Source organism: Phragmites australis, chromosome 7 (genome assembly GCF_958298935.1).
Source record: "Phragmites australis chromosome 7, lpPhrAust1.1, whole genome shotgun sequence".
NCBI lineage: Eukaryota > Viridiplantae > Streptophyta > Magnoliopsida > Poales > Poaceae > Phragmites > Phragmites australis.
The window spans coordinates 24206181-24226834 of record NC_084927.1 but is presented as its reverse complement, the minus strand read 5'-3'; the positions used below and the strand labels follow the sequence as shown (position 1 = coordinate 24226834).

General features: G+C 45.1%; 1 protein-coding gene and 2 pseudogenes across 1 annotated transcript; 1 reads left to right on the top strand and 2 right to left on the bottom strand.

Moving 5' to 3' along the window:
* The first annotated feature begins 2222 nt into the window (after positions 1-2222).
* LOC133924284 (MADS-box transcription factor 26-like) lies at positions 2223-6068 on the top strand (annotated as a pseudogene).
* Positions 6069-6077: 9 nt separating this feature from the next.
* On the bottom strand, positions 6078-8595 carry LOC133924282 (GTP-binding protein YPTM1). Its single transcript, XM_062369753.1, has 8 exons — positions 7965-8595; positions 7797-7869; positions 7662-7709; positions 7485-7532; positions 6868-6939; positions 6628-6783; positions 6403-6506; positions 6078-6332 (listed from the first exon to the last, which is right to left on the bottom strand). The coding sequence occupies exons 1-8, from the start codon at positions 7976-7978 to the stop codon at positions 6227-6229; spliced, it is 621 nt and encodes a 206-aa protein (XP_062225737.1). The 5' UTR covers positions 7979-8595; the 3' UTR covers positions 6078-6226.
* Positions 8596-8610: 15 nt separating this feature from the next.
* LOC133924285 (uncharacterized) lies at positions 8611-20368 on the bottom strand (annotated as a pseudogene).
* Between the last annotated feature and the right edge of the window lie 286 nt (positions 20369-20654).

Here is a 20654-nt window from a genome sequence, read left to right as displayed (position 1 = left end):
CACAAAAGGTCTTATAATTGTCTCTAGTTTTTTTTTAGAATTTTTTGTGATTTTTTAATTTTTTTTTTTGAATTTTTGGGGGTGTTTTTGCAACAAAATCAAACATTTGGGGATTTTTTGCAACAAAACAACTTTTGGGGGGGAAAGTCAAAATCCAAGTGACTTTTGGAGGGGTTTTTGCATTTATCCCTAGATACAATTGCATTGTTGTGGCTCGCTAATGTGATTCATCACTTCAGCTTCTACTATACTTCAAGATAACTAGTTAGGAATCTGGATCTGAAACTACTCTAAGGGGTTCATTAAATGGACGGTCCTGGTAAACTACAATCATGGTCCACATGGCATCTAGTTTTCTTTAGTTTGGTACTTTGGTCAATCAAGATTTTTGTTTTGGTTGTGAATGCACAAATTGATTATATGTATGCCCGCGGCAAACTTCTTACTGTTAACTTTGTATAGATTGTACAAATGACACAGGGATATATTGAGGCCTAATTAACACTATATATAAACATACATGAGGGAAATCCTAGGATCATAAGATTACTCTAATAATATTAACTATTATACCATTAACATCCCCTCAAATATAACGTGAATACAATAATATTGTGTTTGAAGAGTTGTCACTAAGTATTAGACTTAAAAAAATAATACATTCAAAGTCCAATATTAAAGATATCATAAGCATGCAACTCTTGAACAATATTAATGTACAAGACGATCTCCTCTATAAGAAGGTACTACCTTTATGATCCGTACTTCAACAAATACTTTAAATCTTCACAAACTATCTTTCGACTTTTCAAATATAAATCTTGCTTTGAAGACTTTGAACATGACGAGAATAGTGAGATGTATCAAATTATGCCAAATCTAGCTCGGTGAGAATGCGACGGCCAGGACGGTGAGAATGGTGAGGGCCTTTAATCTAGCTCGGGGCGACGGCCTGATGACGACTTCGACGGGCAGACCGTGGAGAAAATCTACGATTCGCCATTGAATACCTACTGATTCTACAATCCACCATCGAATAAATTCTGTTTACTTCTATACCATCGAATAAATGTTTCAGTTACTTATATGCCATCGGCTTCCGATACTGCCCTCCGCTATACTGTTCATGAACAGTACCCGAGAATAAAAAAAGTCACAAAAAATATGTCGATTTTTGTGCACGCTCTATAATTCATAATCAACCTATTTTAACTGTATTCATCTAAAAATATTGTGTAAAATTCAAACTAAAATTTCTCAAAATGAGCTACTTTTGTAATACTGTGCATTACAAAGAACTAATTTTTTCACCGTGGGAGATAATTTTAGAAATTATTACATCACATTAGAGGAATATTAGTAAATTTTCTCAGATTTTTTGTAAATTTTTATGAGGCTTAAAAATTGCAAGAAGTTACCAAAGTAGTACATTTTGAAGAATTTTAGTTTGAATTCTATACAGTATTTTTATGTGAATATAGTTAAAACGGATTGATTATGAATTATAGAGCGTGCACAAAAATCGACATATTTTTTGTGACTTTTTTTATTCACGGATACTGTTCATACTGTTCATAAACAGTGCATCGGAGTGTAGTATCGGAAGCCGATGGCATATAAGGAACTGAAACATTTATTCGATGATATAGAAGTAAATAAAATTTATTCGATGGTGGATTGTAGAATTAGTAGTTATTCGATGGTAAATCGTATGGTAAATGTTAGATTTTCTCCGGACCGTGACGGGCGGCTTGCACATGACGACCGATACGACCGCGACGCACGACGGGGTACTCGTGCGCGGCTGAGAAGGTGGCGACGGCCGCGACGGCGGCCTGATGGAAGCGACGATGGACGGCCGCGACTGCAGCCTGACGGAGGCGGCGGCGGCCGGATCCCACCGGGAAAAGGCTCCACGGCTGTGGATCTGATTGAGTCCCATGGTTGGGAATGGAGCGCAGGTCAGAGTCACCTGGATCTGAACGAAGACGATGAAGAATTGCAGTTGTTGGGGATGATGACTCGCTGCTGAAGATGACTTGCTGCTGCATGACGAGGACGAATTGCTGCTGTTGCACGACGACGAAGCAAAGAATAAACGACACGAAGACGAGACGGGGCTGCCCCCCCCCCCCCCCCCCCCGGGTGCAAAGATTGTCTTTCTCCCGGGGGCAGCACGGTGGAGAACTAAGGTATCGGACGGATCACAAAACCGAGAGCTCTGATGCCATGTTACCTTTGTATAGATTGCACAAATAATAGATTGATACATTGAGATCAAATCCGCACTATATATAGATGTACATGAGGAAAATCCTAGGACTAGAAAATTATTCTAACACCCTTGACTATTATAGTCTTAACACTTAGTGGTAAGAAAAGAGGTGGTCCTAAAGTGATGGGCTGATGCATGCTTAGTTGCATACTGGTCCTTTATTCTTCTAGTACTTACCTATTTGGGAATGCAGAAATGACAGGTTGTGGATCGGTTGAGTGAACTAATGCACTCTCCTCAGTTAAATACAATTGTAGTGCCAGCCAGCAAGTTTAGAACTGCTAGAAAGCAGGTACCTTGGTTGTTTCAAGTGAGGCGTGCAAAAAATTGAAGTGGTGCCGCTGGCAGCACCGTTTGAGGCTCTTCTGGTTAGTGTTGGATTTTATATAAAAGCGGAGGTCTGGAGATTAAGTCTACAAATAAACAGGTTTTGTGAAACAATTATAGTGTATATATATATGTAGTGGTGCCTTAACAGCTAAGAAGTGTGCACCGTCCCCCCCCCCCCCCATAAGTGTAGAACATGCAGTGTGCTACTACTATTTTCTATAATTTGTAATCAGATGGCGGCATAGAGAAGATGAGATTAGAACAAAGGTAGGTGTACATTTTAAAATTTTAGTCTGACCTTTCAAAATAGAACAAATTCTTAACAATTCAAAGTGTAAATGCCTTTACCAGGGACATATTCCTCACTAAATATTCGTTATGATCATGGACAACTTGATTTTTTAGGTTGGGGTAGTACGAGCAACATGAATTTTAGTTTTTTAGAAAAGAATTTCATACGCTTTGAATCAGTTAGTACTAACCTATTCCCTTTTACTTGCAAACTATTTAAGCTACTTTCTGAACTGTGACTCCTAAGGTAGTCGGAATTCTGAATTTTGAAGATCTAATTTGATGTCTGAAATAAAAGACCAATTTTGATGTTTGAAATTTGAAGGGCGTAATGTTTTCCTAGGGGTTTGGCTTCTTCCCTACAAGCAGGGTTCATGTGTCAGTGTCAGACACTCTGTTGCTGCTATTGAACAATATTTTTTTTGTTCAGGTGCTCAGTGAAAGATGTCTAGTATATTTATTCTGCTACTTTTCAAAAAGAGTGTTTTTATGTAACAAGCGTATGTTAGAGTAAGTATGACCATATACAAGGGTAACAGTTCAGGTCCTGTATGTAGCCATTTGCAATGTGGAAGGACTGGCCTACCAATTATTCCTTGCCCTCAGGAGCCACAATAAAATGCTCACTTCCATGGTGGATCCAAGTCGCCATTTGCCTCAAGTGCAAGAGCGAGATCAAACTTATCGCAACAATCTCAGAAGCTAGTCCAAACTAGTGGGAGGTTGTGCGCACAAACAAGAAGGTCTCAAGAATAGTAATGGCTCGTGGTAAGGTTCAGATGAGGAGGATAGAAAACCCTGTGCACAGGCAGGTCACCTTCTGCAAGAGGCGAATGGGCCTGCTCAAGAAGGCTAAGGAGTAATCTGTTTTATGTGATGCTGATATTGGTGTCATTGTGTTCTCACCTCATGGCAAGATTTATGAGTTAGCCACCAACGGGTCTGTATCGCTTTCTTGTTTATTGATGCAAAGTTATACAAAGTGATCATTTTTCATTTCTTTAAAAGTTGTTGACATTAGGAACATGCAAGGCTTGATCAAGAGGTACAGGAGTGCCTATACAGAAATGCATGGTGAAAGTAGCATACAGAACAAATCTCAGGTCAGAGACTCAGACTATACATCAAGTGATCTAGCTCTGCAATTTTAAATAGGCACGATTAACAGAAAAAACCTATGCATAGAAATGGTGAATTTCTATGAGACTTTGTAAACACGATTAACAAGGAAACTTTTGCTTGGCACACCTGTGCTTGGCATTTGTTTATCAGTGATGCTAACATAGTTTCATAAGGCGTGAATTTTTCGATGGAGACCAATTTTGATTTACATGTATTGACAGAAGATTGTATGTAGCATTAATTATTGTACTGTATGCTTATATTTCTCTCTTTTTTCAGGCAATACAACAAGAGGTATTAGAGTTAACACATGAAATTGACTTGCTTCAAAAGGGCTTAAGGTAAAGTAGCTGCATTACATGTATACAGTAAAACAACGTTGTGGACTCTATATGAGCAATTAACAAACTTATTTACTTTATACTAGAGTAAAAACTAGTTATGCTACATGCTTTTGCAAACAATAATATGTGAAACATGCAACATCAGAAACAGAAACTGAACGTGTTCATAATAATAGCACAAATATTGGACAAGAGTACACATGTTATGACATCTCTTCATATGATGTATTCAGGAGAACAGTTTTAAATTCAGAAGAATTTCTAACTAGCTAGAAAGCTGTACCCACTTGCTTTCAAAAAAAAAAAAGGAAAAGAAAGCTGTACTCACACCGTTGTATAGCTGCCTAACTTTTTGAGAGGATGCAGCTTCATAGTTATATTTGTCCCAAACAACTTAATAGTATGGGCTAATGGGCCATGTTGAACTACCAAGAATCCATAAATCGCAAGAAAATGCTGACTTTTCCACAGTTCAGTAAAAAGGTATAGTACTGTGAACGAGACTGATGGGAAATGTAAAGGTACGTGCATGGAGAGAAAGATATAAACCACATGAATCTTGATGAGCTCCAAGCCCTCGAAAGTAATTTTGAAATCTGGGTTCATATCATTCGCTCCCAGAAGGTAAGGTTTATGCTTCTCTCAATACAGATGACAACTTTTACAAAATGGTAGTTGCAAAGTTGTTGTAATACACTGTCCATATATGTTGAACAGATGCAGATCATGTCTAGGGAGATTGAGATGCTCAGGAACAAGGTTGGGTCAAGATGTGTCATTTTATTCCCTTAATGAATTTGGGCTTATACATATAGAACCATGGCGATTCCCTTCACCATTGATTTTCTGTGTTTCTATTTTGCAGGAAGGCATATTGAAGGCTGCCAATGATATACTTCAAGAAAGGGTACTTCTAACCTCTAATCTGGATTTTTAAAAAATAAAAAATAAACTGCACTGTTTGAAAGTTTAGTTTATGTTCTGATGCGGGATTGAGGTCAAGATTGCGTTAGGATTTAGGAATCGACTAGATGAGTTGGTCCAAAACCTTCTTGCCTGCCCCTTTATCTATAGAAACCCACACATATGACTGAAAAACATAGTAGTATTCCATGCTGTGCCTGGGGCAGTTTTTTCTTTTCTTTTCTTTTCTTGCTTTTTTTACAATGCCTGGGGCAGTTGGGTGCGGGCTTACACGAACATCTCAGGAATCCAGCTAGCGGGATATATCTGCTATCCTGCTATTAAGGGAATAGTATATCTTTCTCATCTTCAAAGCCACTCTTAACCCAACGTGTTATTCAGAGAGATCTGTATTAGGGAAGTGTCTTGAGAGATGTCAACACATTACTCACTCCATCTTGTGCCTACAGATAATTGAGCAGAATGGGATTCTGAATTTCAGCGGCACGGGGATGATACCACAAGCGCCATTCCAGCTAACCATGGAGAGTAACTATAATTTCTAGCCAAAACTGCTGTCCTATCAATTATCTCGTCAGATCTTAAAGTTTCATCTAGGCCACAATGCGAGGACCTCCTATCAGCTTGTATCTGTCACTTCATCCTGTGGAAAATCAGCATTTGTATCTGTGCAGTTTCTGCATATGTAAATAAACCTCTAAATACTAGCTACATCTATGTGTATAATATGGTATAATATTATAAACGCAATATCGAAATTTGGCAATTGGAGTCCTAACTCATTTTCTATAGATGTTCCAACACCGAAAGATCCATATAAACCTCAGTTTTCTTGCTAATACACTTCTGCAACTTAAGTGTTCAACAATAAGAAAAGGCAGAGCTTAGCAGATACACCATCTTCTTGATTCCTGAAAGGCACCAAGACAAAGCCGTGCCTTCATGTCGAACAGCATCTGCTCTTCTGCTGCTGCTGAATTGGCTGGCCTTTCATCTGAACTAGATTTGAGGCCTTCCTATCCAGAGCTGCCTGACTCCCAGCTTTGCTGCAGAGGAGACGAAAAAATTACATCAGGATAATTCCTTTGGGAGAAATAAAAAACTTATTTGCCTTACCTTTTCTTGATCGCTGCAGACATTGCCAAGAAGGCCTCCTCAACGTTGATCGATTCTTTCGCACTTGTTTCAAGGAACAGAATGCCTATCTCGTCAGCATAAGCCTGCACTGATTTGCGTTGCCGATTTAACAGAGAGTAAAACTGTATACAATTATTCGGTAAACTACTAATGATTTACATCGATGAATTATCTGGAAATACACAGGTAGATTGAAAGTTTGACCTGGGCTACTGCACTTTCGACAGCCCTGCTCTCAGAGAGGTCGCACTTGTTGCCAACGAGAAGCTTGCATACGCTGTCGTTGGCGTATCTGTCGATCTCGCTCACCCACTGCTTGACGTTGTTGAAGCTCTCCATGTCCGTAATGTCGTAGACGATCTGGGGGGATTCAAGGAACTAATTTTTGATGAAATGCACATCAAAATCGTAGAAATCTTTTTCGACTATAAGAGATTTGCTTACAATTATCCCATGAGCTCCTCGGTAGTAGCTGCTCGTGATTGTTCTGAATCGCTCCTGTCCGGCCGTGTCCCACTGTTAAACATTCATCAGCCATCAGGTGCTATTAAACGTACATCAGCCATCAGGTGCTACTAATATGACCCATGTGGTATAAAGTTGCAGCTTTGTGCAACGTATTTCCTAAAGAAAGAGAAGATCAGAAGCAAAGATGAATCCTTGATGAAATTTTGAGTCCTCTGTTTTGTTTCCTTCATATGGAACATTAGCCGATCAAAAGAGACTTAGATCCTTAATTATCCATAAAATGGCACAAGAACAAGAAAGGATATCTTCATGTTGATTCTATTCATTTGCACATAACGCGCCATTATGTCCCCGCCACCATGTCATTGTGTATTCTCAACCAAACAGTGAACTAGCATCTTCGATCCAAACAATAATATTAAAAAAACTGTAGACCTGCCAGAAAGACTGTAAACGGGTAGGTTTTCAGATTTCCCTTTTAGACTTCTCGGACAACCAAATTTTGTCAACCAATAATATATGTTCCATTGTCCATTGCACAAAGTAAACAATTCATTAGCATCACTTGTGAAAATGGTCAAGAAACCACGTACAATCTGCAACTTTATAGTCTTCCCATCCATCTCGATAGTGCGAATTTTCTGCGCAAGCAGAACCAGGAAAAAAGATTGTCAATAGATCAAAGAATAACCAAAATGCAGAAACTGCGATCCCGCTGAAAAATTAAGAGGAAAGTCAAGAATGCAGCATTGCAAGAGGAGTCCACTAACAAAGTCAACACCAATCGTGCTGATGTAGCTGTCGACATAGGAATCGTCCTGGATGAACACAAGGAATAAGAACCAGGACCAAATGATCTAGTAATCGTTGACGAATGGCGGCATCAATAGACATTGCGAACTCACAGCGAAACGGAGGAGGAAGCAGGACTTGCCGACCGACGAGTCACCGATCAAGAGAAGCTTGAACAGGTAATCACTGCCAAGGACGAAGAAACAAGATTAAAATTTCAGTACATTTAAGACGAAAAGAAAAGAAAAGGAACGAAGAAACAAAGGGAGAGAGAAACTTACAATTCGTTGCTCATGGCTCTTCCTACCTCCGATTCCTCAGAGAGAGAGAGAGAGAGAGAGAGAGAGAGAGAGAGAGAGAGAGAGAGAGAGAGAGAGAGAGAGAGAGAGAGAGAGATTTGATGCTTAGAGAGAGATTTGATGCTTGGAGTTGGAGATGCTTCTGCGAGGGAAGAGGTAGTGGTGAACTCGAGTCTCGAGTGAAGATGCAAAACACCAGAGTCGCCTCCGTCACGCTGTCACGCTGTTCGAAGTCGCGGGTGTATAAATTAAGCAACCGACCCGTTGATGCATTTGTTTCTATCGAACCGCGCAGCATGGCGACGTTGGAGGTTGGACTGCTCCCTGCCTGCACATGGCTTCCCTTCTTTATATATAATAACATGGCAGGGAGTCACGGGTGCCAAAGATGATCACGGTCCTGTCACGTAGCTCTCCTAGTACAAACAGCATTGCTTTCAGCTGGAACACAGATGTAGCGGCACGTGAAGAACCAAGTACAGCAACAACGTCTGATACATTGGGCCAATGCATGCCATTTCGCGTGTCGCTAGTCTTGTATAGTTGTATCGCCAAAAGGAACGTTACTTTTTGCATGAAAATGGCAAGCGAATTCTGCCTAGAAAGAACCACAGAGCGCTGGCATTTCAGAGCTAAGATCACAGCATGGAACATCTTTGCTCTCTACCGGACAACAAACTTGTGAAATTGGGAGTGTTTATGACTTGATGAGGTTCAGACAGGAACTGGCTACTGATTGAGTACTGTTGGAATAAGTAGGCGAGTATCTTCTTACGATCCACCGATTGGAATCCAATGTTAGGATCAGTCAGATATGGCACCCAGGACCGGTTCTGAGATTTCAGTGGTCCGGAGCGAAACTAAAAGCGAGATCCTATTGAACATAAATATTAAAATATTTATATATTAATTACAAAGATAATATTCTGGGTAGAGTCCACGAGCATTTACGATAAGTTTGAACAACTTAGAATGCATTCGTTACAGTTAGCTGAAACAAAATTATCGTAAATGTTGAAAAAAATTATGAGATCAGAGTACATGCACGTATGCTTGCGTTAATGCATGCTAGCTAGATAGAAATACTCATATACCTATGTAAAACTTGCTGCGTGCAGCTCTAGTTACTATCGGTACATACAACAGTTAGCTTACAACTATAGTAGCTTTGGAGCTATCTGCTCGCAGGTGCCAGCACCGCAGTACAAACGATGGACCCATTGATCGTCGGAGCAAGCGGGGATCTTTCCATATTTCAAACATGCGATCTCAACAAGGGTCAGATTCATTTGAGGTGAAGTAGAAATTATAGAGCAGAAAAATCAGCGACGAAAACTCATATGATAATGGCTTATGCATGTCCTCGATCGAAGCTACGGACATGCAGGACTCCTTGGAGTCATAGTCCCACGAAACGCAAGAAACTAAACTGTTTGTACGGAAGAAAACATGAAACAGTCAAATAGGCTAGACAGACATGTCACTTGAATTTGTATGGACCAGAGGAATCAGACTATTTGCGTCCTACCGTACAGACTACTAAGTCTAGCTGCTACTTTAGACCTAGTTATATCTGTTGTCGTATGAACTGTTAGGTATATATATTATACACAAATATATGAAATGAACCCCTCGATTTTGGGGGCTCGGAGCAGCCGCCCCGCTCGACCCCCTCAGGGCCAACCCTGATGTTACAAGTTATGCTTCTTCTTCGTTTTGTTGGAGGGGTAAGTCATCAAGAATAGAAGCTGTTAAAGTGGCAAGGTAAGTTACAGAAGGCACCCGCAACTAAAAAAAATGCCATACTAAGACAATTTGCTGATACAACCCAAAATATTGGCCACTGAGGTTGCATTCCGTGAAAACAAATATAATAAAACAAGTATATAGGCAGCATTTGTGAGTATCAGAAATTCAGATCCTATCATGAAAATAATCAGGTGCTGCTTTTCATGGGGCGTCATATGGCTACCATTACCTGCTTCGAACCCGATTTCCTTAGAAGCAAATCATCTCTGACGATCCCTCTCCCACGTTCTGGAGAACATAAGGAAGCTCCAATTCACATAGAGCCTCATGAACAATCCTTGCGTACTGAACCATAATGTACCAAGGGGAACATGAGCCACATCAGAGACGGGTAATAGAGCTCCTAACAAGAGGACAAGGATAGAAGCGATTCTTACAGAATTATTCTCATACGAGAAGAGTTCCAACTTCTCTGCAGGCACAACACCAGCTTTGTTCCACAATGTCATTCCTCTTCCAGCTCTAAGAAGAGTGGGAACCCATCCTGTGAAAACTGTACTGCAAAGACATGGAGAACGTTTGAGAATCACATACAGTGAAAGGAAATTTGTCTAGAGCCATTTTAGAAAGTATTTTACATTGCTTTAGTCATGTCAGTATCATACTTCTTCCTTGGAAAAAAACATTTCAAAATCATTGACAAGTATGAAGTATATCATCTCCAAGTCACGGCTGCCTCCGTTGTGTTGCTGCGCAAGGAGTAGCCCTGCTCGACAGGAGGGCGAGGTCGATAGCCTCGCCTTCCCGGAGCCGTGATGAGACGCAAAGAGAATTGGAGAGGAAGAGAGGAGATAGATGGATAATTTCTGCTTGCCTTTATTCCTTGAGCCTCCACTCTTTATAGAGATGGCTCGCTTGATAACAACCAAATCTTGACTAACAAACTGAACTGACAACTAACAAATCTAACTCGACGCCAACCGACTCGATCCTAACTAGCTGGCAAGCATCATGCCATGGCCTATTCTTGACGCTTGTTGCGATGTCTGTATGACAGGCCCCACATAACTCCCCCCTCCCCTCGAGAACCAGTTCGTCCTTGAGCTAGAAGTCCGGATAGCGCTCTTGGAATTGTTGCAAGTCCTCCCACGAAGCTGCCGAAGGAGGTTGTCCCTCTCATTGGATCAACACTTGGCGCATCCCGCGGCACAAGCGTGTCTTGAGCGCTCGAGCTAGAACCGGGATAACAGCCCCATGGCGCATCGAAGGCAGAGAGGGTGGAGCCTATGGTGGCACGCCAAAGAACTGCTTCAGCAGTCCAACATGGAAGACATTGTGAAGGCGACACCCTGCCGGCAGCGCAAGGCGATAGGCTGCCGGATTGATAACTGTTGTCACCTTATACGACCCATAGAAGCGCGGCTTCAGCTTCCCTTTGACCTGTTCTGGGACAGTCGCAGGGGCGCGGTGTCGAAGGCACAGCTAAACCCACTCTCCTTCTTTGAACGAAGTATCACGACGACCCCTGTCGTAATTCTTCTTGGCCAGTTGTGGCGCCTGCTCAAGACGAATGCGGATGTCAACCAGAAACTCTTCATGCTCCTCCATTGCATGAGCCATTACAGCCACCCATAGTTCGCCTGGTTCATATGACCACATTGAGGGAGGTTCCCGACCATAGACCACCCAGAACGGAGTGTCCGGTTTCGCTAAATGGTACGATGTATTATGCACATACTTGGCCCACGAAAGCCAACGTACCCATTGGCGTGGACAATCTCCAGTCAGGTAGCAGAGGTACATTGCGATTACTTTGTTGACGGCCTCGGAATGGCCGTCTGACAGTGGATGAAATGCGGATGTCATGTGCAGCTTGGAGTCCATGGCTTGGAACAGCTCCCTCCAGAACGCCGACGTGAAGACAGGATCGTGGTCGGGGGCGATGGACGTCGGCACGCCACGGAGACAGACAATTTCAGTGAAGAACACACAAGCCATCGATTCCGCCGAATACAGGTGGGCCAATGGAACGAAGTGGCTATACTTTGAGAACCTGTCGACCACTGTCAGGACGACCGTCTTGCCGCCAACCTTGGGAAGCCCTTTGATAAAGTCAATTGCTATGTCAGATCACACTGTCGTTGGCACCGACAGGGGCAGCAGAAGACCAGTCGGGTGTAGATGCTCCGTTTTATTGCGCTGGCACGTCGCACAGCTGCGCACATAGTCTTGCACCAACGTGTGCGCATTAGGAGTGTGAAAATCCCGGCGTAGGCGATTCAGAGTCTTCTGTACTCCTTCATGCCCCTCCTCATGGGTTGCGGCAACGATATTCTGCAGGAGTGGCGATGAAGGTGGCACATATATGCACCACTTGTATGTCACCAAGCCATCAGCCAGCACCCACGACTCCCCAATAGCGCCATCACGTATCTGGTCACGGAGCGCCACCAACGTCGGTTCTGACCCTAATGAAGCCCTAAATGCAGAGATCGTCTTGAAGCTCAGAGTAGAGATGGCGGTCAGCTCGCCCGTGTTTGCCTCCCTACGAGAGAGAGCGTTTGCCACCACATTGAGGCGCCCGGGCTTGTACTTGACACTAAAATCGAATCCAAGCAATTTGCTAACCCAATGGTGTTGAGGAATTGTAGTGAGGCACTAATCCAAAAGGAACTTCAAGTTGTAATGATCTGTCTTGACGATAAATTGATGCCCCCACAAGTACGGACGTCAATGTTGAACGGCCTAAACTAGCCTTACCATCTCCCTCTCATAAGCTGCCAAAGCGCGGTGTCATGGCACGATGGGTCGGCTGAAGAAGGCAATGGGCTTGTCGCCTTGAAGCACAGCGCCGATTCCTGAGCCGGATGTGTCGCATTCGACGATGAAGCTGTGCGCGAAGTCTGGCAGGGCCAATACTGGTCCGGCCGTGAGAGCGCTCTTGAGCGCCGAGAAGGACTTGTCGGCCTCCAGTGACTAGACAAAGCCATCTTTCTTCAGTAATTGGGTCAGCGGCTTCGCCATTGCGCCGAACCCCTTGATAAACTTTCGGTAGTACCCAGCGGACGGATCCTACCGCCAAGACAATGTGCCCCAGATAAGACATTGAATATTCCCCAAATGCACACTTTCAGCGCTTGATGAAGAGCTTCTGCTCACGCATGGTGGTGAGGACTGTCACATCCCAAATTCTGTAATCTCGTGATTAAGCTTAATCATGTGTCATTAGCGTCATAATTAAATTGGAGTGGAATTATTTTGGCACATTAGAACAATTCGTTTAAAATTATTTGGATAAGAGAAAGAAAATTAGGAGAGAAAAGAATAGAAATCGCATTGGAAATACCTCCTTTCTCTAACATGTGGGTCCCACCATCCCAACCACTCAAGTGGGCAGCCCCACTTGCTCTCTCTCTCCTCCCTCACTCCCCACGACCCCACCGTGCAGCCAGCAGCTGCAGCATCCCTCTCACTCCACTCTCATGCTCTCTCACTCTCCCTTGGATTTCTCTATCTAGGAGCAAGACCAAGGTATGCATGTGGTAACATTGCATTCTCTAGCTCATGAGCTGCTCATCTATCCAATTCATTTTCATTTTCATGAAAGAATCGAGTAGTTCTTGAAGTTCTTGGCGTTCTTGAGCATTTTGAAGCAAAATGGAGTTTTTGGCGAATATGAGCTCTAGAATCGTGTTGCTAGTTGATGAGTAAGTTCCAAGACTCTTGGACTATTCCTAACATGTTCCATTTAGGCTTGAAAAAGATCGCAACTCGAATCGACCCAAAAATCTACTCGAGAACAGTTTTCTAGGCTAACTCGGATATTTCGGCCTCACCCGGATACTCCAGGTTCAGCAGAAATCGATGATCGAATTGTGTTTAAAATTGGTTAGGATTTAGAGTGCAAGATAGGTTTAGAATCCTTTGGATAGGGCATATACACGTTTGTGTAACACAAATTTGTAAAGTGAGTCGAATCACCCGAGGAAAAAGTCGTGGAAGAACCCAAGTCTGTATCACCTGGATAATCCGGGTAAGCCCGGAGACTCCGGGTAGTTGCGTTAACGAATAACCGAGAGTCTCTCCTGGAGCCTCACCCGGAGTGTCCAGCACATCCCGGATAGTCCGGACCAGCCCGGAGGTTCCGGGTTAAATTAGAATAGTGGCTAACTAAGCGCCTTCACCATAGGATGGCCCGGAGGCTTCGGAACTCGGATATTCCGGATTCACCCGGATACTCCGAGTCAGACAAGCAGAAGGCGGTAACCAAGCGCCTCTTCCGGAGGTTCACCCGGAGGGTCCAAACCCGGATACTCCGAACCAACCCGGATACTCCGAATGGTTGTTAGTTTCCAGATTTCATTTAGATCGTTTAGTATTGCATTGATTTGCATGTCTTGTACTTCTAGCATGTTGTTGAGCATTGTGGCATACCTTGTTGCATTCATTAATGTTCATCATTGCACACGTTCTTGTTTAGTGAACAAGGAGCCAGAGCGGGAGACGATCGTGGTCAAAGACGACTCCAATCTTCCAGATTTTCTACGAGTGTTGTGTGGGTAACTATAGGCAGCCACCTGAGCAGCAAGGCAAGCAACTAAGCATATTTCACCCTTGTTCAATTGAATGAAGTTTAAAATTAATAAATTATGCTTATGTATGTTTGCATGCGTCGAGTCAAGATCGAGTACAAATGGGTAGATCCTATGTTGAATGCATTACTTCTACCTTGAATTGTTGTTCATCCTTTCCTTGTCACCTTGAGTATGTTGTTGGTGTCTAGATTCCAAATCAAATCGAAATGCTTAGTAATGCATAGGTCATTCGGTAGAAGTCGAGCGATGAATTATTTCATCATTCGCGAGCATAGATGTTATTTACTTTCCTAATGATCATAATGTTGGTTATGGGTTGATGATGTTAGACGAGTGGTGAGTATGAGATAAGATGTGGGCGGTGCTAGGGGTGTTATCTGCTTCGAAGGAAAGTCCTGAGGGCAGGCCGGGAGAGGATCCCCGACACCGTAGACCGCTTGCGTCGTTTAAGCACCGATCGTCGGTGTAGTCGGCTTTAGCCCTTATCTTACTCACCACATGCAGATCTAATGGTAAGGCAAGCCGAATACCTCTGTAGTTGTGATCATTTGGGCGTGAACATCGACGGTGTGAGCGGGCAGGCTTGTAAGAGGTGCTAGTTTGCTCCAGGAGTAGTTCTAGTACCTCCGCGCCGAGCGATGCATGATCCAAAGGGTTAAGGCTTATTGGGAAAGGTTGACATGAGTACCCCTTGTATGGATCTGTGTGGTCATGCAAGCTGTATGGTCCTCAAGTCGTGTGGATCCAAAAGTATCCCTTGCAAGGTGTAAAAACATTTCAAAATGTTGCGCTCTCGATCATGAGCATGCTTCTGTCCATCTGCATCGGTCGTAGAGTTTTCGCTTGTGGTTGATGGTTGGATATGTAGGAGATGGTTGAGTTGGTCTTTGTTACACGTATGTTCATAATGGTTACAGTTATTTATGTTCAGTTGGTTTTGGCAGAGTAAATTGATGTTGTTGTTGGTTAAGTTAGTTGCTCACACATATATATCTAAATTGTTTACCGCTTATGTTTAACTTAATCATGTGACTTTTTCTTGCTAATAGCTCAATGCATAATCCTTGGAGTCGAGCTATGTATATGTGCTCTATATGGTTTAAATCTTGCGAGTACCTTCATACTCATGCCTGTGTTTTCAGGTGCTGCTAGTGAGGAAGAGCCGGTGTTTGGCTATTTTATACCTGCCGATCAGGGTGGCGGGCGAGAGTAGTGCATCCTACTCTCGGAGGTCATGCTTTTGGGGTGGAGCTTAAGGATATGTGGCTCCACTCTCTTTTGTTGGAGGTTTATGTTTTCGCTGCATAGTTGTTGTTACCCTTTGATGTAAATTGTTGAAAATGGCTGCATGTTAAAGACTTGTAATATAAAAGTTAATTACTTGCTCTTTTTAAGCTATGTTGTAATGCTAAACATTAGAAGGCATGTGTTCCAATCTTGGACATAAAACACGTGCCGGGAGTACTGAAATGGTATTCTGTTTAATCATCGAGATTGTGATTGAATAATGATCCTCCTGGTGATTAATTAGAATATTATTTAGACGTTTCCCCATAAGGACGATGCGAAGATGTTGCAGATGCGCTGACCATGACGAGCTGTAGATTAGTATGTCGTCGAAGAAGACAAGGACGAAGCGACGGAGGTACGGGCGAAGGACGTCGTTCATCAATGCTTGGAATGTCGCCGGGGCGTTAGTCAGGCTAAAGGGCATAACAAGGAACTAGCACAAGTCCTCGTGTGTGCGGAAGGTTGTCTTTGCAACGTCGCCAGGAAACATGTGAACTTGGTGATAACCGGATCGAAGGTCCAATTTGGTGAAGATTGTGCCGTGAAGCTCATCAAGCAGCTCGTCCACCCATGTATTGGAAATTTATCCTTCACCGTGCGCTCGTTGAGAGCATGGTAGTCTACGCACATGCGCCAGGATCCGTCCGTCTTCTTCACTAGGAGCACCGGCGAGCAGAACACCGAGGAACTGCGCCAGATGAGGCCCTGCTGCACTAAGGCCCGGCACTGGCACTCTAGTTCGTCCTTTTGGGCGGCTGGATAACGATATGGCCGGACTGCCACCAGTGACGATCCCGGAAGCAGGTGTATGTGGTGGTCCCTAAATTGTGGCGGCGGTAGTCCTTGTGGCTCAGCAAAAACATCTTCAAATTCAGCGAGGAGGGCAGCCAGCAGATCAGGCCCTGCGCACACCGCCAGTCGATGGCTTAGTGGCCCGGCGACCCCCGTCCACGTGATCCGACAGTCTTTGTGCCAGAACAACATTGTCAGGCGGCTAAAATCCCACAGGATAGGACCTAGCGTAGCCAGCCATTGTGTTCCCAGCACCATGTCGTAACCTCCGAGTGGCAACACGAACAAATCGCTGGTGAAGTCTTCAGTCTCGATGGCAAACTTGGTGTGGCGATAGACCCCCGCACATGGCACCTTTTCTCCATTGGCCACCGTGACATGGATATTTCCTCGCAGGTGGAAGCGAAGACCTGTGCGTGCTACCGCTAACTCTAAGAAGAAATTGTGGGTTGACCCGGAGTGGAGCAGTGCGCTGAAGGAGGCTTCACCGATGCGCAGCTGGACTTGCATTGTCTCGCTTGACTTGACACCGGTGATTGCATGCAAGGAGATGAGAGGAGCCTCCTCGATGGCCTCCTGTTGGCCGTCAGTGTCGTCGTCGTCCTCCATCTCCAAGAAGAGGCGTTTGCATACTTTGTTGTGACCACGATCGTAGTGCTCGTCACAATTGTAGCATAGGCCAAGGCGTCGACGCTCCTCCATTTCCACTGGCGACAGGCGCTTGACCATGTGGCCCGCAACTGTTGCCATCGATGGCACCACCGAGGCCAGTGCTGTGGAAACCTTTTCCGCTGCGGTGCTTCTGGAAGCAGGCTTGGAGCTAGATTTGTGCGCGGAGAAGGTGGACCGGAATTCCGCGCGTGACGCGCGGGTGCTTGCTGCCACAGCCTTTTCTCGACGCTCAAAGGAGCGTGCCAAGTTCATGGCCATCTCTAGCGTCCTTGGATTTTGCATTTGTACATCAATGCTCAAGAGCTCCTCTAAGCCAACTGTAAACAATTGGATCTGCTGAGATTCCGTCAGAGGGTCGGTGAGGGAGGTAGCTCGAGGAAGTGGTCGGAGTAATCGGCGACAGTCCCTGTGCGGCGGCAAGCCGCCAATTCGCCAAGCGGGTTGGTGCACAGAGGTTGGTCCAAAGCGCAAATTGAGGAGCTTGGAGATGCGTGTCCATGTAGGTGCACCTTCCTCCCGCTCTATGCGCATGTACCATTGTTGCGCAGCATCCGTGAGATGGAACGCCGCCCACCAAACCTTATCGTCCCCGTTGGTGCGCACGCCATGGAAGAACTTGTGGAGCCGCGGCGAGCGGTCAGTAGCCGGCACGCCCGCGTGGGGGTGGGGCAGTAAACCGTCATGGCGTGGCAACAGGCGCATGGAGGATGTGTTCTGTGCCGGCGGCCCGTGGCCATTTAGCGCCGACTGCTCACGGCCTTGCTCTAGGCGTGTGATAGCGATGTTGTGCGCCCATTGCTACTAGTCGATGTCGCAGAGGGTGCCATTCATTGACTCCATGGTACAGGATGTCGATATTGTCGAGTTTGGTGAGAATGATGTCAAGCGCCGTTGTCTGCTGGGTTTGGCTAGTGCCGCTCGTGTCGTTTCCAGACATGGTGGCAGTCCCAGGGGAGCCTACTCCTGATACCAAGCTGTCACGGCTGCTCTCCATGGTGTTGTTGCGTAAGGAGTAGCTGTGCTTGACGGAGGGCGAGGTCGATAGCCTCACCTTCCCGGAGCCGTGATGAGACGCAGAGAGAATTGGAGAGAAAGAGAGGAGATAGATGGATAATGTCTGCTTGCCTTTATTCCTGGCGCCTCCACTCTTTATAGAGATGACCGGCTTGCTAACAACTTGATAACAACCAAATCTTGACCGACAAACTGAACTGACAACTAACAAATCTAATCAACGCCAACCGACTCGATCCTAACTAGCTGGCAAGCATCACGCCATGGCCTATTCTTGACACTTGTTGCGACGTCTGTATGACAGGCCCCACATAACATCCATCACTTAGAATAGGTAGCATGAGCTTCTCGAAACAAGCAAAGCTGAATACCTCTCAAGAAGTCCAGAAGGACTCCTTCCTTGTCCGTAATGTCTAAACAGATACTTCACAATATCTCCTGCACATCCAAGCACATATTAGCATCAGTATTTATTTTGCAGTTAAGCAGCAGGCTTTCACTAAACTATCCGGACAAGAACCACTTCATCTAAAAGTTAACTATTAAAAGTTTCAGAGACCCCTGTCATGGAATTTTCGTGGATAGCAAACCAAAACTGCTAAAATGGGCAAAGTTTCCCTTCAAACCAAAAGATTCATCAGAACTTACCACTTTCATACATTGTGACACCAGTACTAGCATCAACAAGCAGTGGAAACCTGCATAGAAAACTACAGTTCAGTGGAAGTAAAGAGGACATCACAAAGAAAGATGCACAACTGTGTTAATGATGCCAACAAAGTTAACCATGAACAAAGATAGAATTCATGAACTTTCTAGGCATTCAAAATTCTATTCAATTGAGGCATTGTGCATCTATTAGTAAATACTTAGTAGGCAAAGGCATACTGCTCCTTCCCTCCAATTTTCTTGACCGCATTTCTGTGCCGTAGTGATCCTTTTGGACAAGGATAAACCTGAAACATTAGTAACACAAGTTGGAAACCAACAAGAAGACAGCATCAGAATACTGCACAACAAATTATCTCCTTGACATGTACTACTGCACAACAATAATGCAAGTACAGGTACATCAGTTGTGTGGTTTTCCTAAGTACTAGTTTATAATATCATGATAAGATTGCTGAACTGAAGAATCATTGTAAGTTGGTTGAGCACCTCTACAGAAAGATCAAGCTCAGTCAGGGCCTCCCGAACTCTCATACAGAAGGGACATGCCTCTATTGGAAGGACAACAAAGGATTCAATCAGCACGTTATAAAAACCTGAAATTGGTGTGCCTACAAGTCACAGCTAGCAGAATTTATTGTTTTTACCAAACTCGTACAGTTGCAGAGTTGGAGCGCTTGTGGCCGAATCAATGTTCTCGCCACTGTTAGTAGCTACACTTGATCCCCATGGCAGTCTAGCTAAACTTGAAAGCGAAGATGTAGCAACCTGGCAAACGGATGTAACGACAGTCGACAGATAGTCATCAGGGGAAGCAGAAAAGGAATAGCCCCAATATCCATCATGAACAGTAACACTAGTACTTCAGGTTGACGACGCAGACTACACACCAAATGAAAACTAATGAGCAAGTTGCAATATATATTGATCAAAAGTACCCTTTTGCGAATACATGCTGTAAGAAATGCACTTATTTTAGCCATCCAATTCAGCATGATACTTGATTCTGAACTCTAGATTCTTCTCATCCAAGTTATTAGTTCAGGGTTCGCTTGTCAAACGCAAAGGCCTCACCGACGTCGAGATTTACCTCCACGACGTCGTTCCGTTCCTGCGAAGGATCGCCTCCCTGCTCAGCAATTCACACAAAGGACACCAATTTAAGCAATCCTCTATCCCGCGCTGCTAAGCAAGCCCAAAGTTCGGCGTTATTAGTTACCCCGATGAACTTGAGGAGCGGGCACAGGAAGGACAAGACGCTGCCGCCGCCGCCGCCGCCGCCGCCGCTCGTAGAGGCGGTTTCGGTTTCGGCCGCCCCTAGCTCGGAGGACGCGCTCGGGCGAGGGTCCGAGCACGGGAGCTGTCGGGGAGGCGTACTCGACCTCGAGCCGGAGCGGGAGCGCGCCGCGGAGGCGGGAGGCGGGGGTCGGGGTGGCGGGCTGGGTGAGCGAGGGGCAGCATGGCAGCCAATGCGAGTGAGAGTCTGAGAGAGAGAGAGGCGCCTGGGAGCTGGGAGTCGGCGTCACGGACCGCCTCACCGGCGTGTGGTTGCCGTCGCAGGAGGCGGACGGGCGGTTGGTTGGGACGAATGGGCTCGGGGTCGGCTGGGACGAATGGGCTCGGGGTCGGCGTTGGGGAATGCGTGGGCTCAGGGCGCTGCGTCGTCCCGGCCTCCTCGTGGACGCGGGCCCGCTTCGCTTGTTGAGGGGGGCGTCAGGCGTGGCTGGCAGCCGTCTGGGCTGGATCGTGAAAATCGACTCCGAGGCGAGGCCAGGCTACCAGATTTTCCCGCGGACGGCTCGCACGCGCGCGCACGGCTTTCTCGCGACAAATCTTCACCCACCCCACGCGTGGGCGAACCAATTGACAGGCTGCTCCGCCGAGCCCCGAG

Excerpts from the sequence above, each read along its gene's own strand:
- LOC133924282 (XM_062369753.1), bottom strand. Across the intron at positions 7,710-7,796 it reads GCTTCCTCCTCCGTTTCGCT|GACGATTCCTATGTCGACAG; the intron begins GTGAGTTCGCAA and ends GTGTTCATCCAG. Across the intron at positions 6,940-7,484 it reads AGACTATAAAGTTGCAGATT|TGGGACACGGCCGGACAGGA; the intron begins GTACGTGGTTTC and ends AATGTTTAACAG.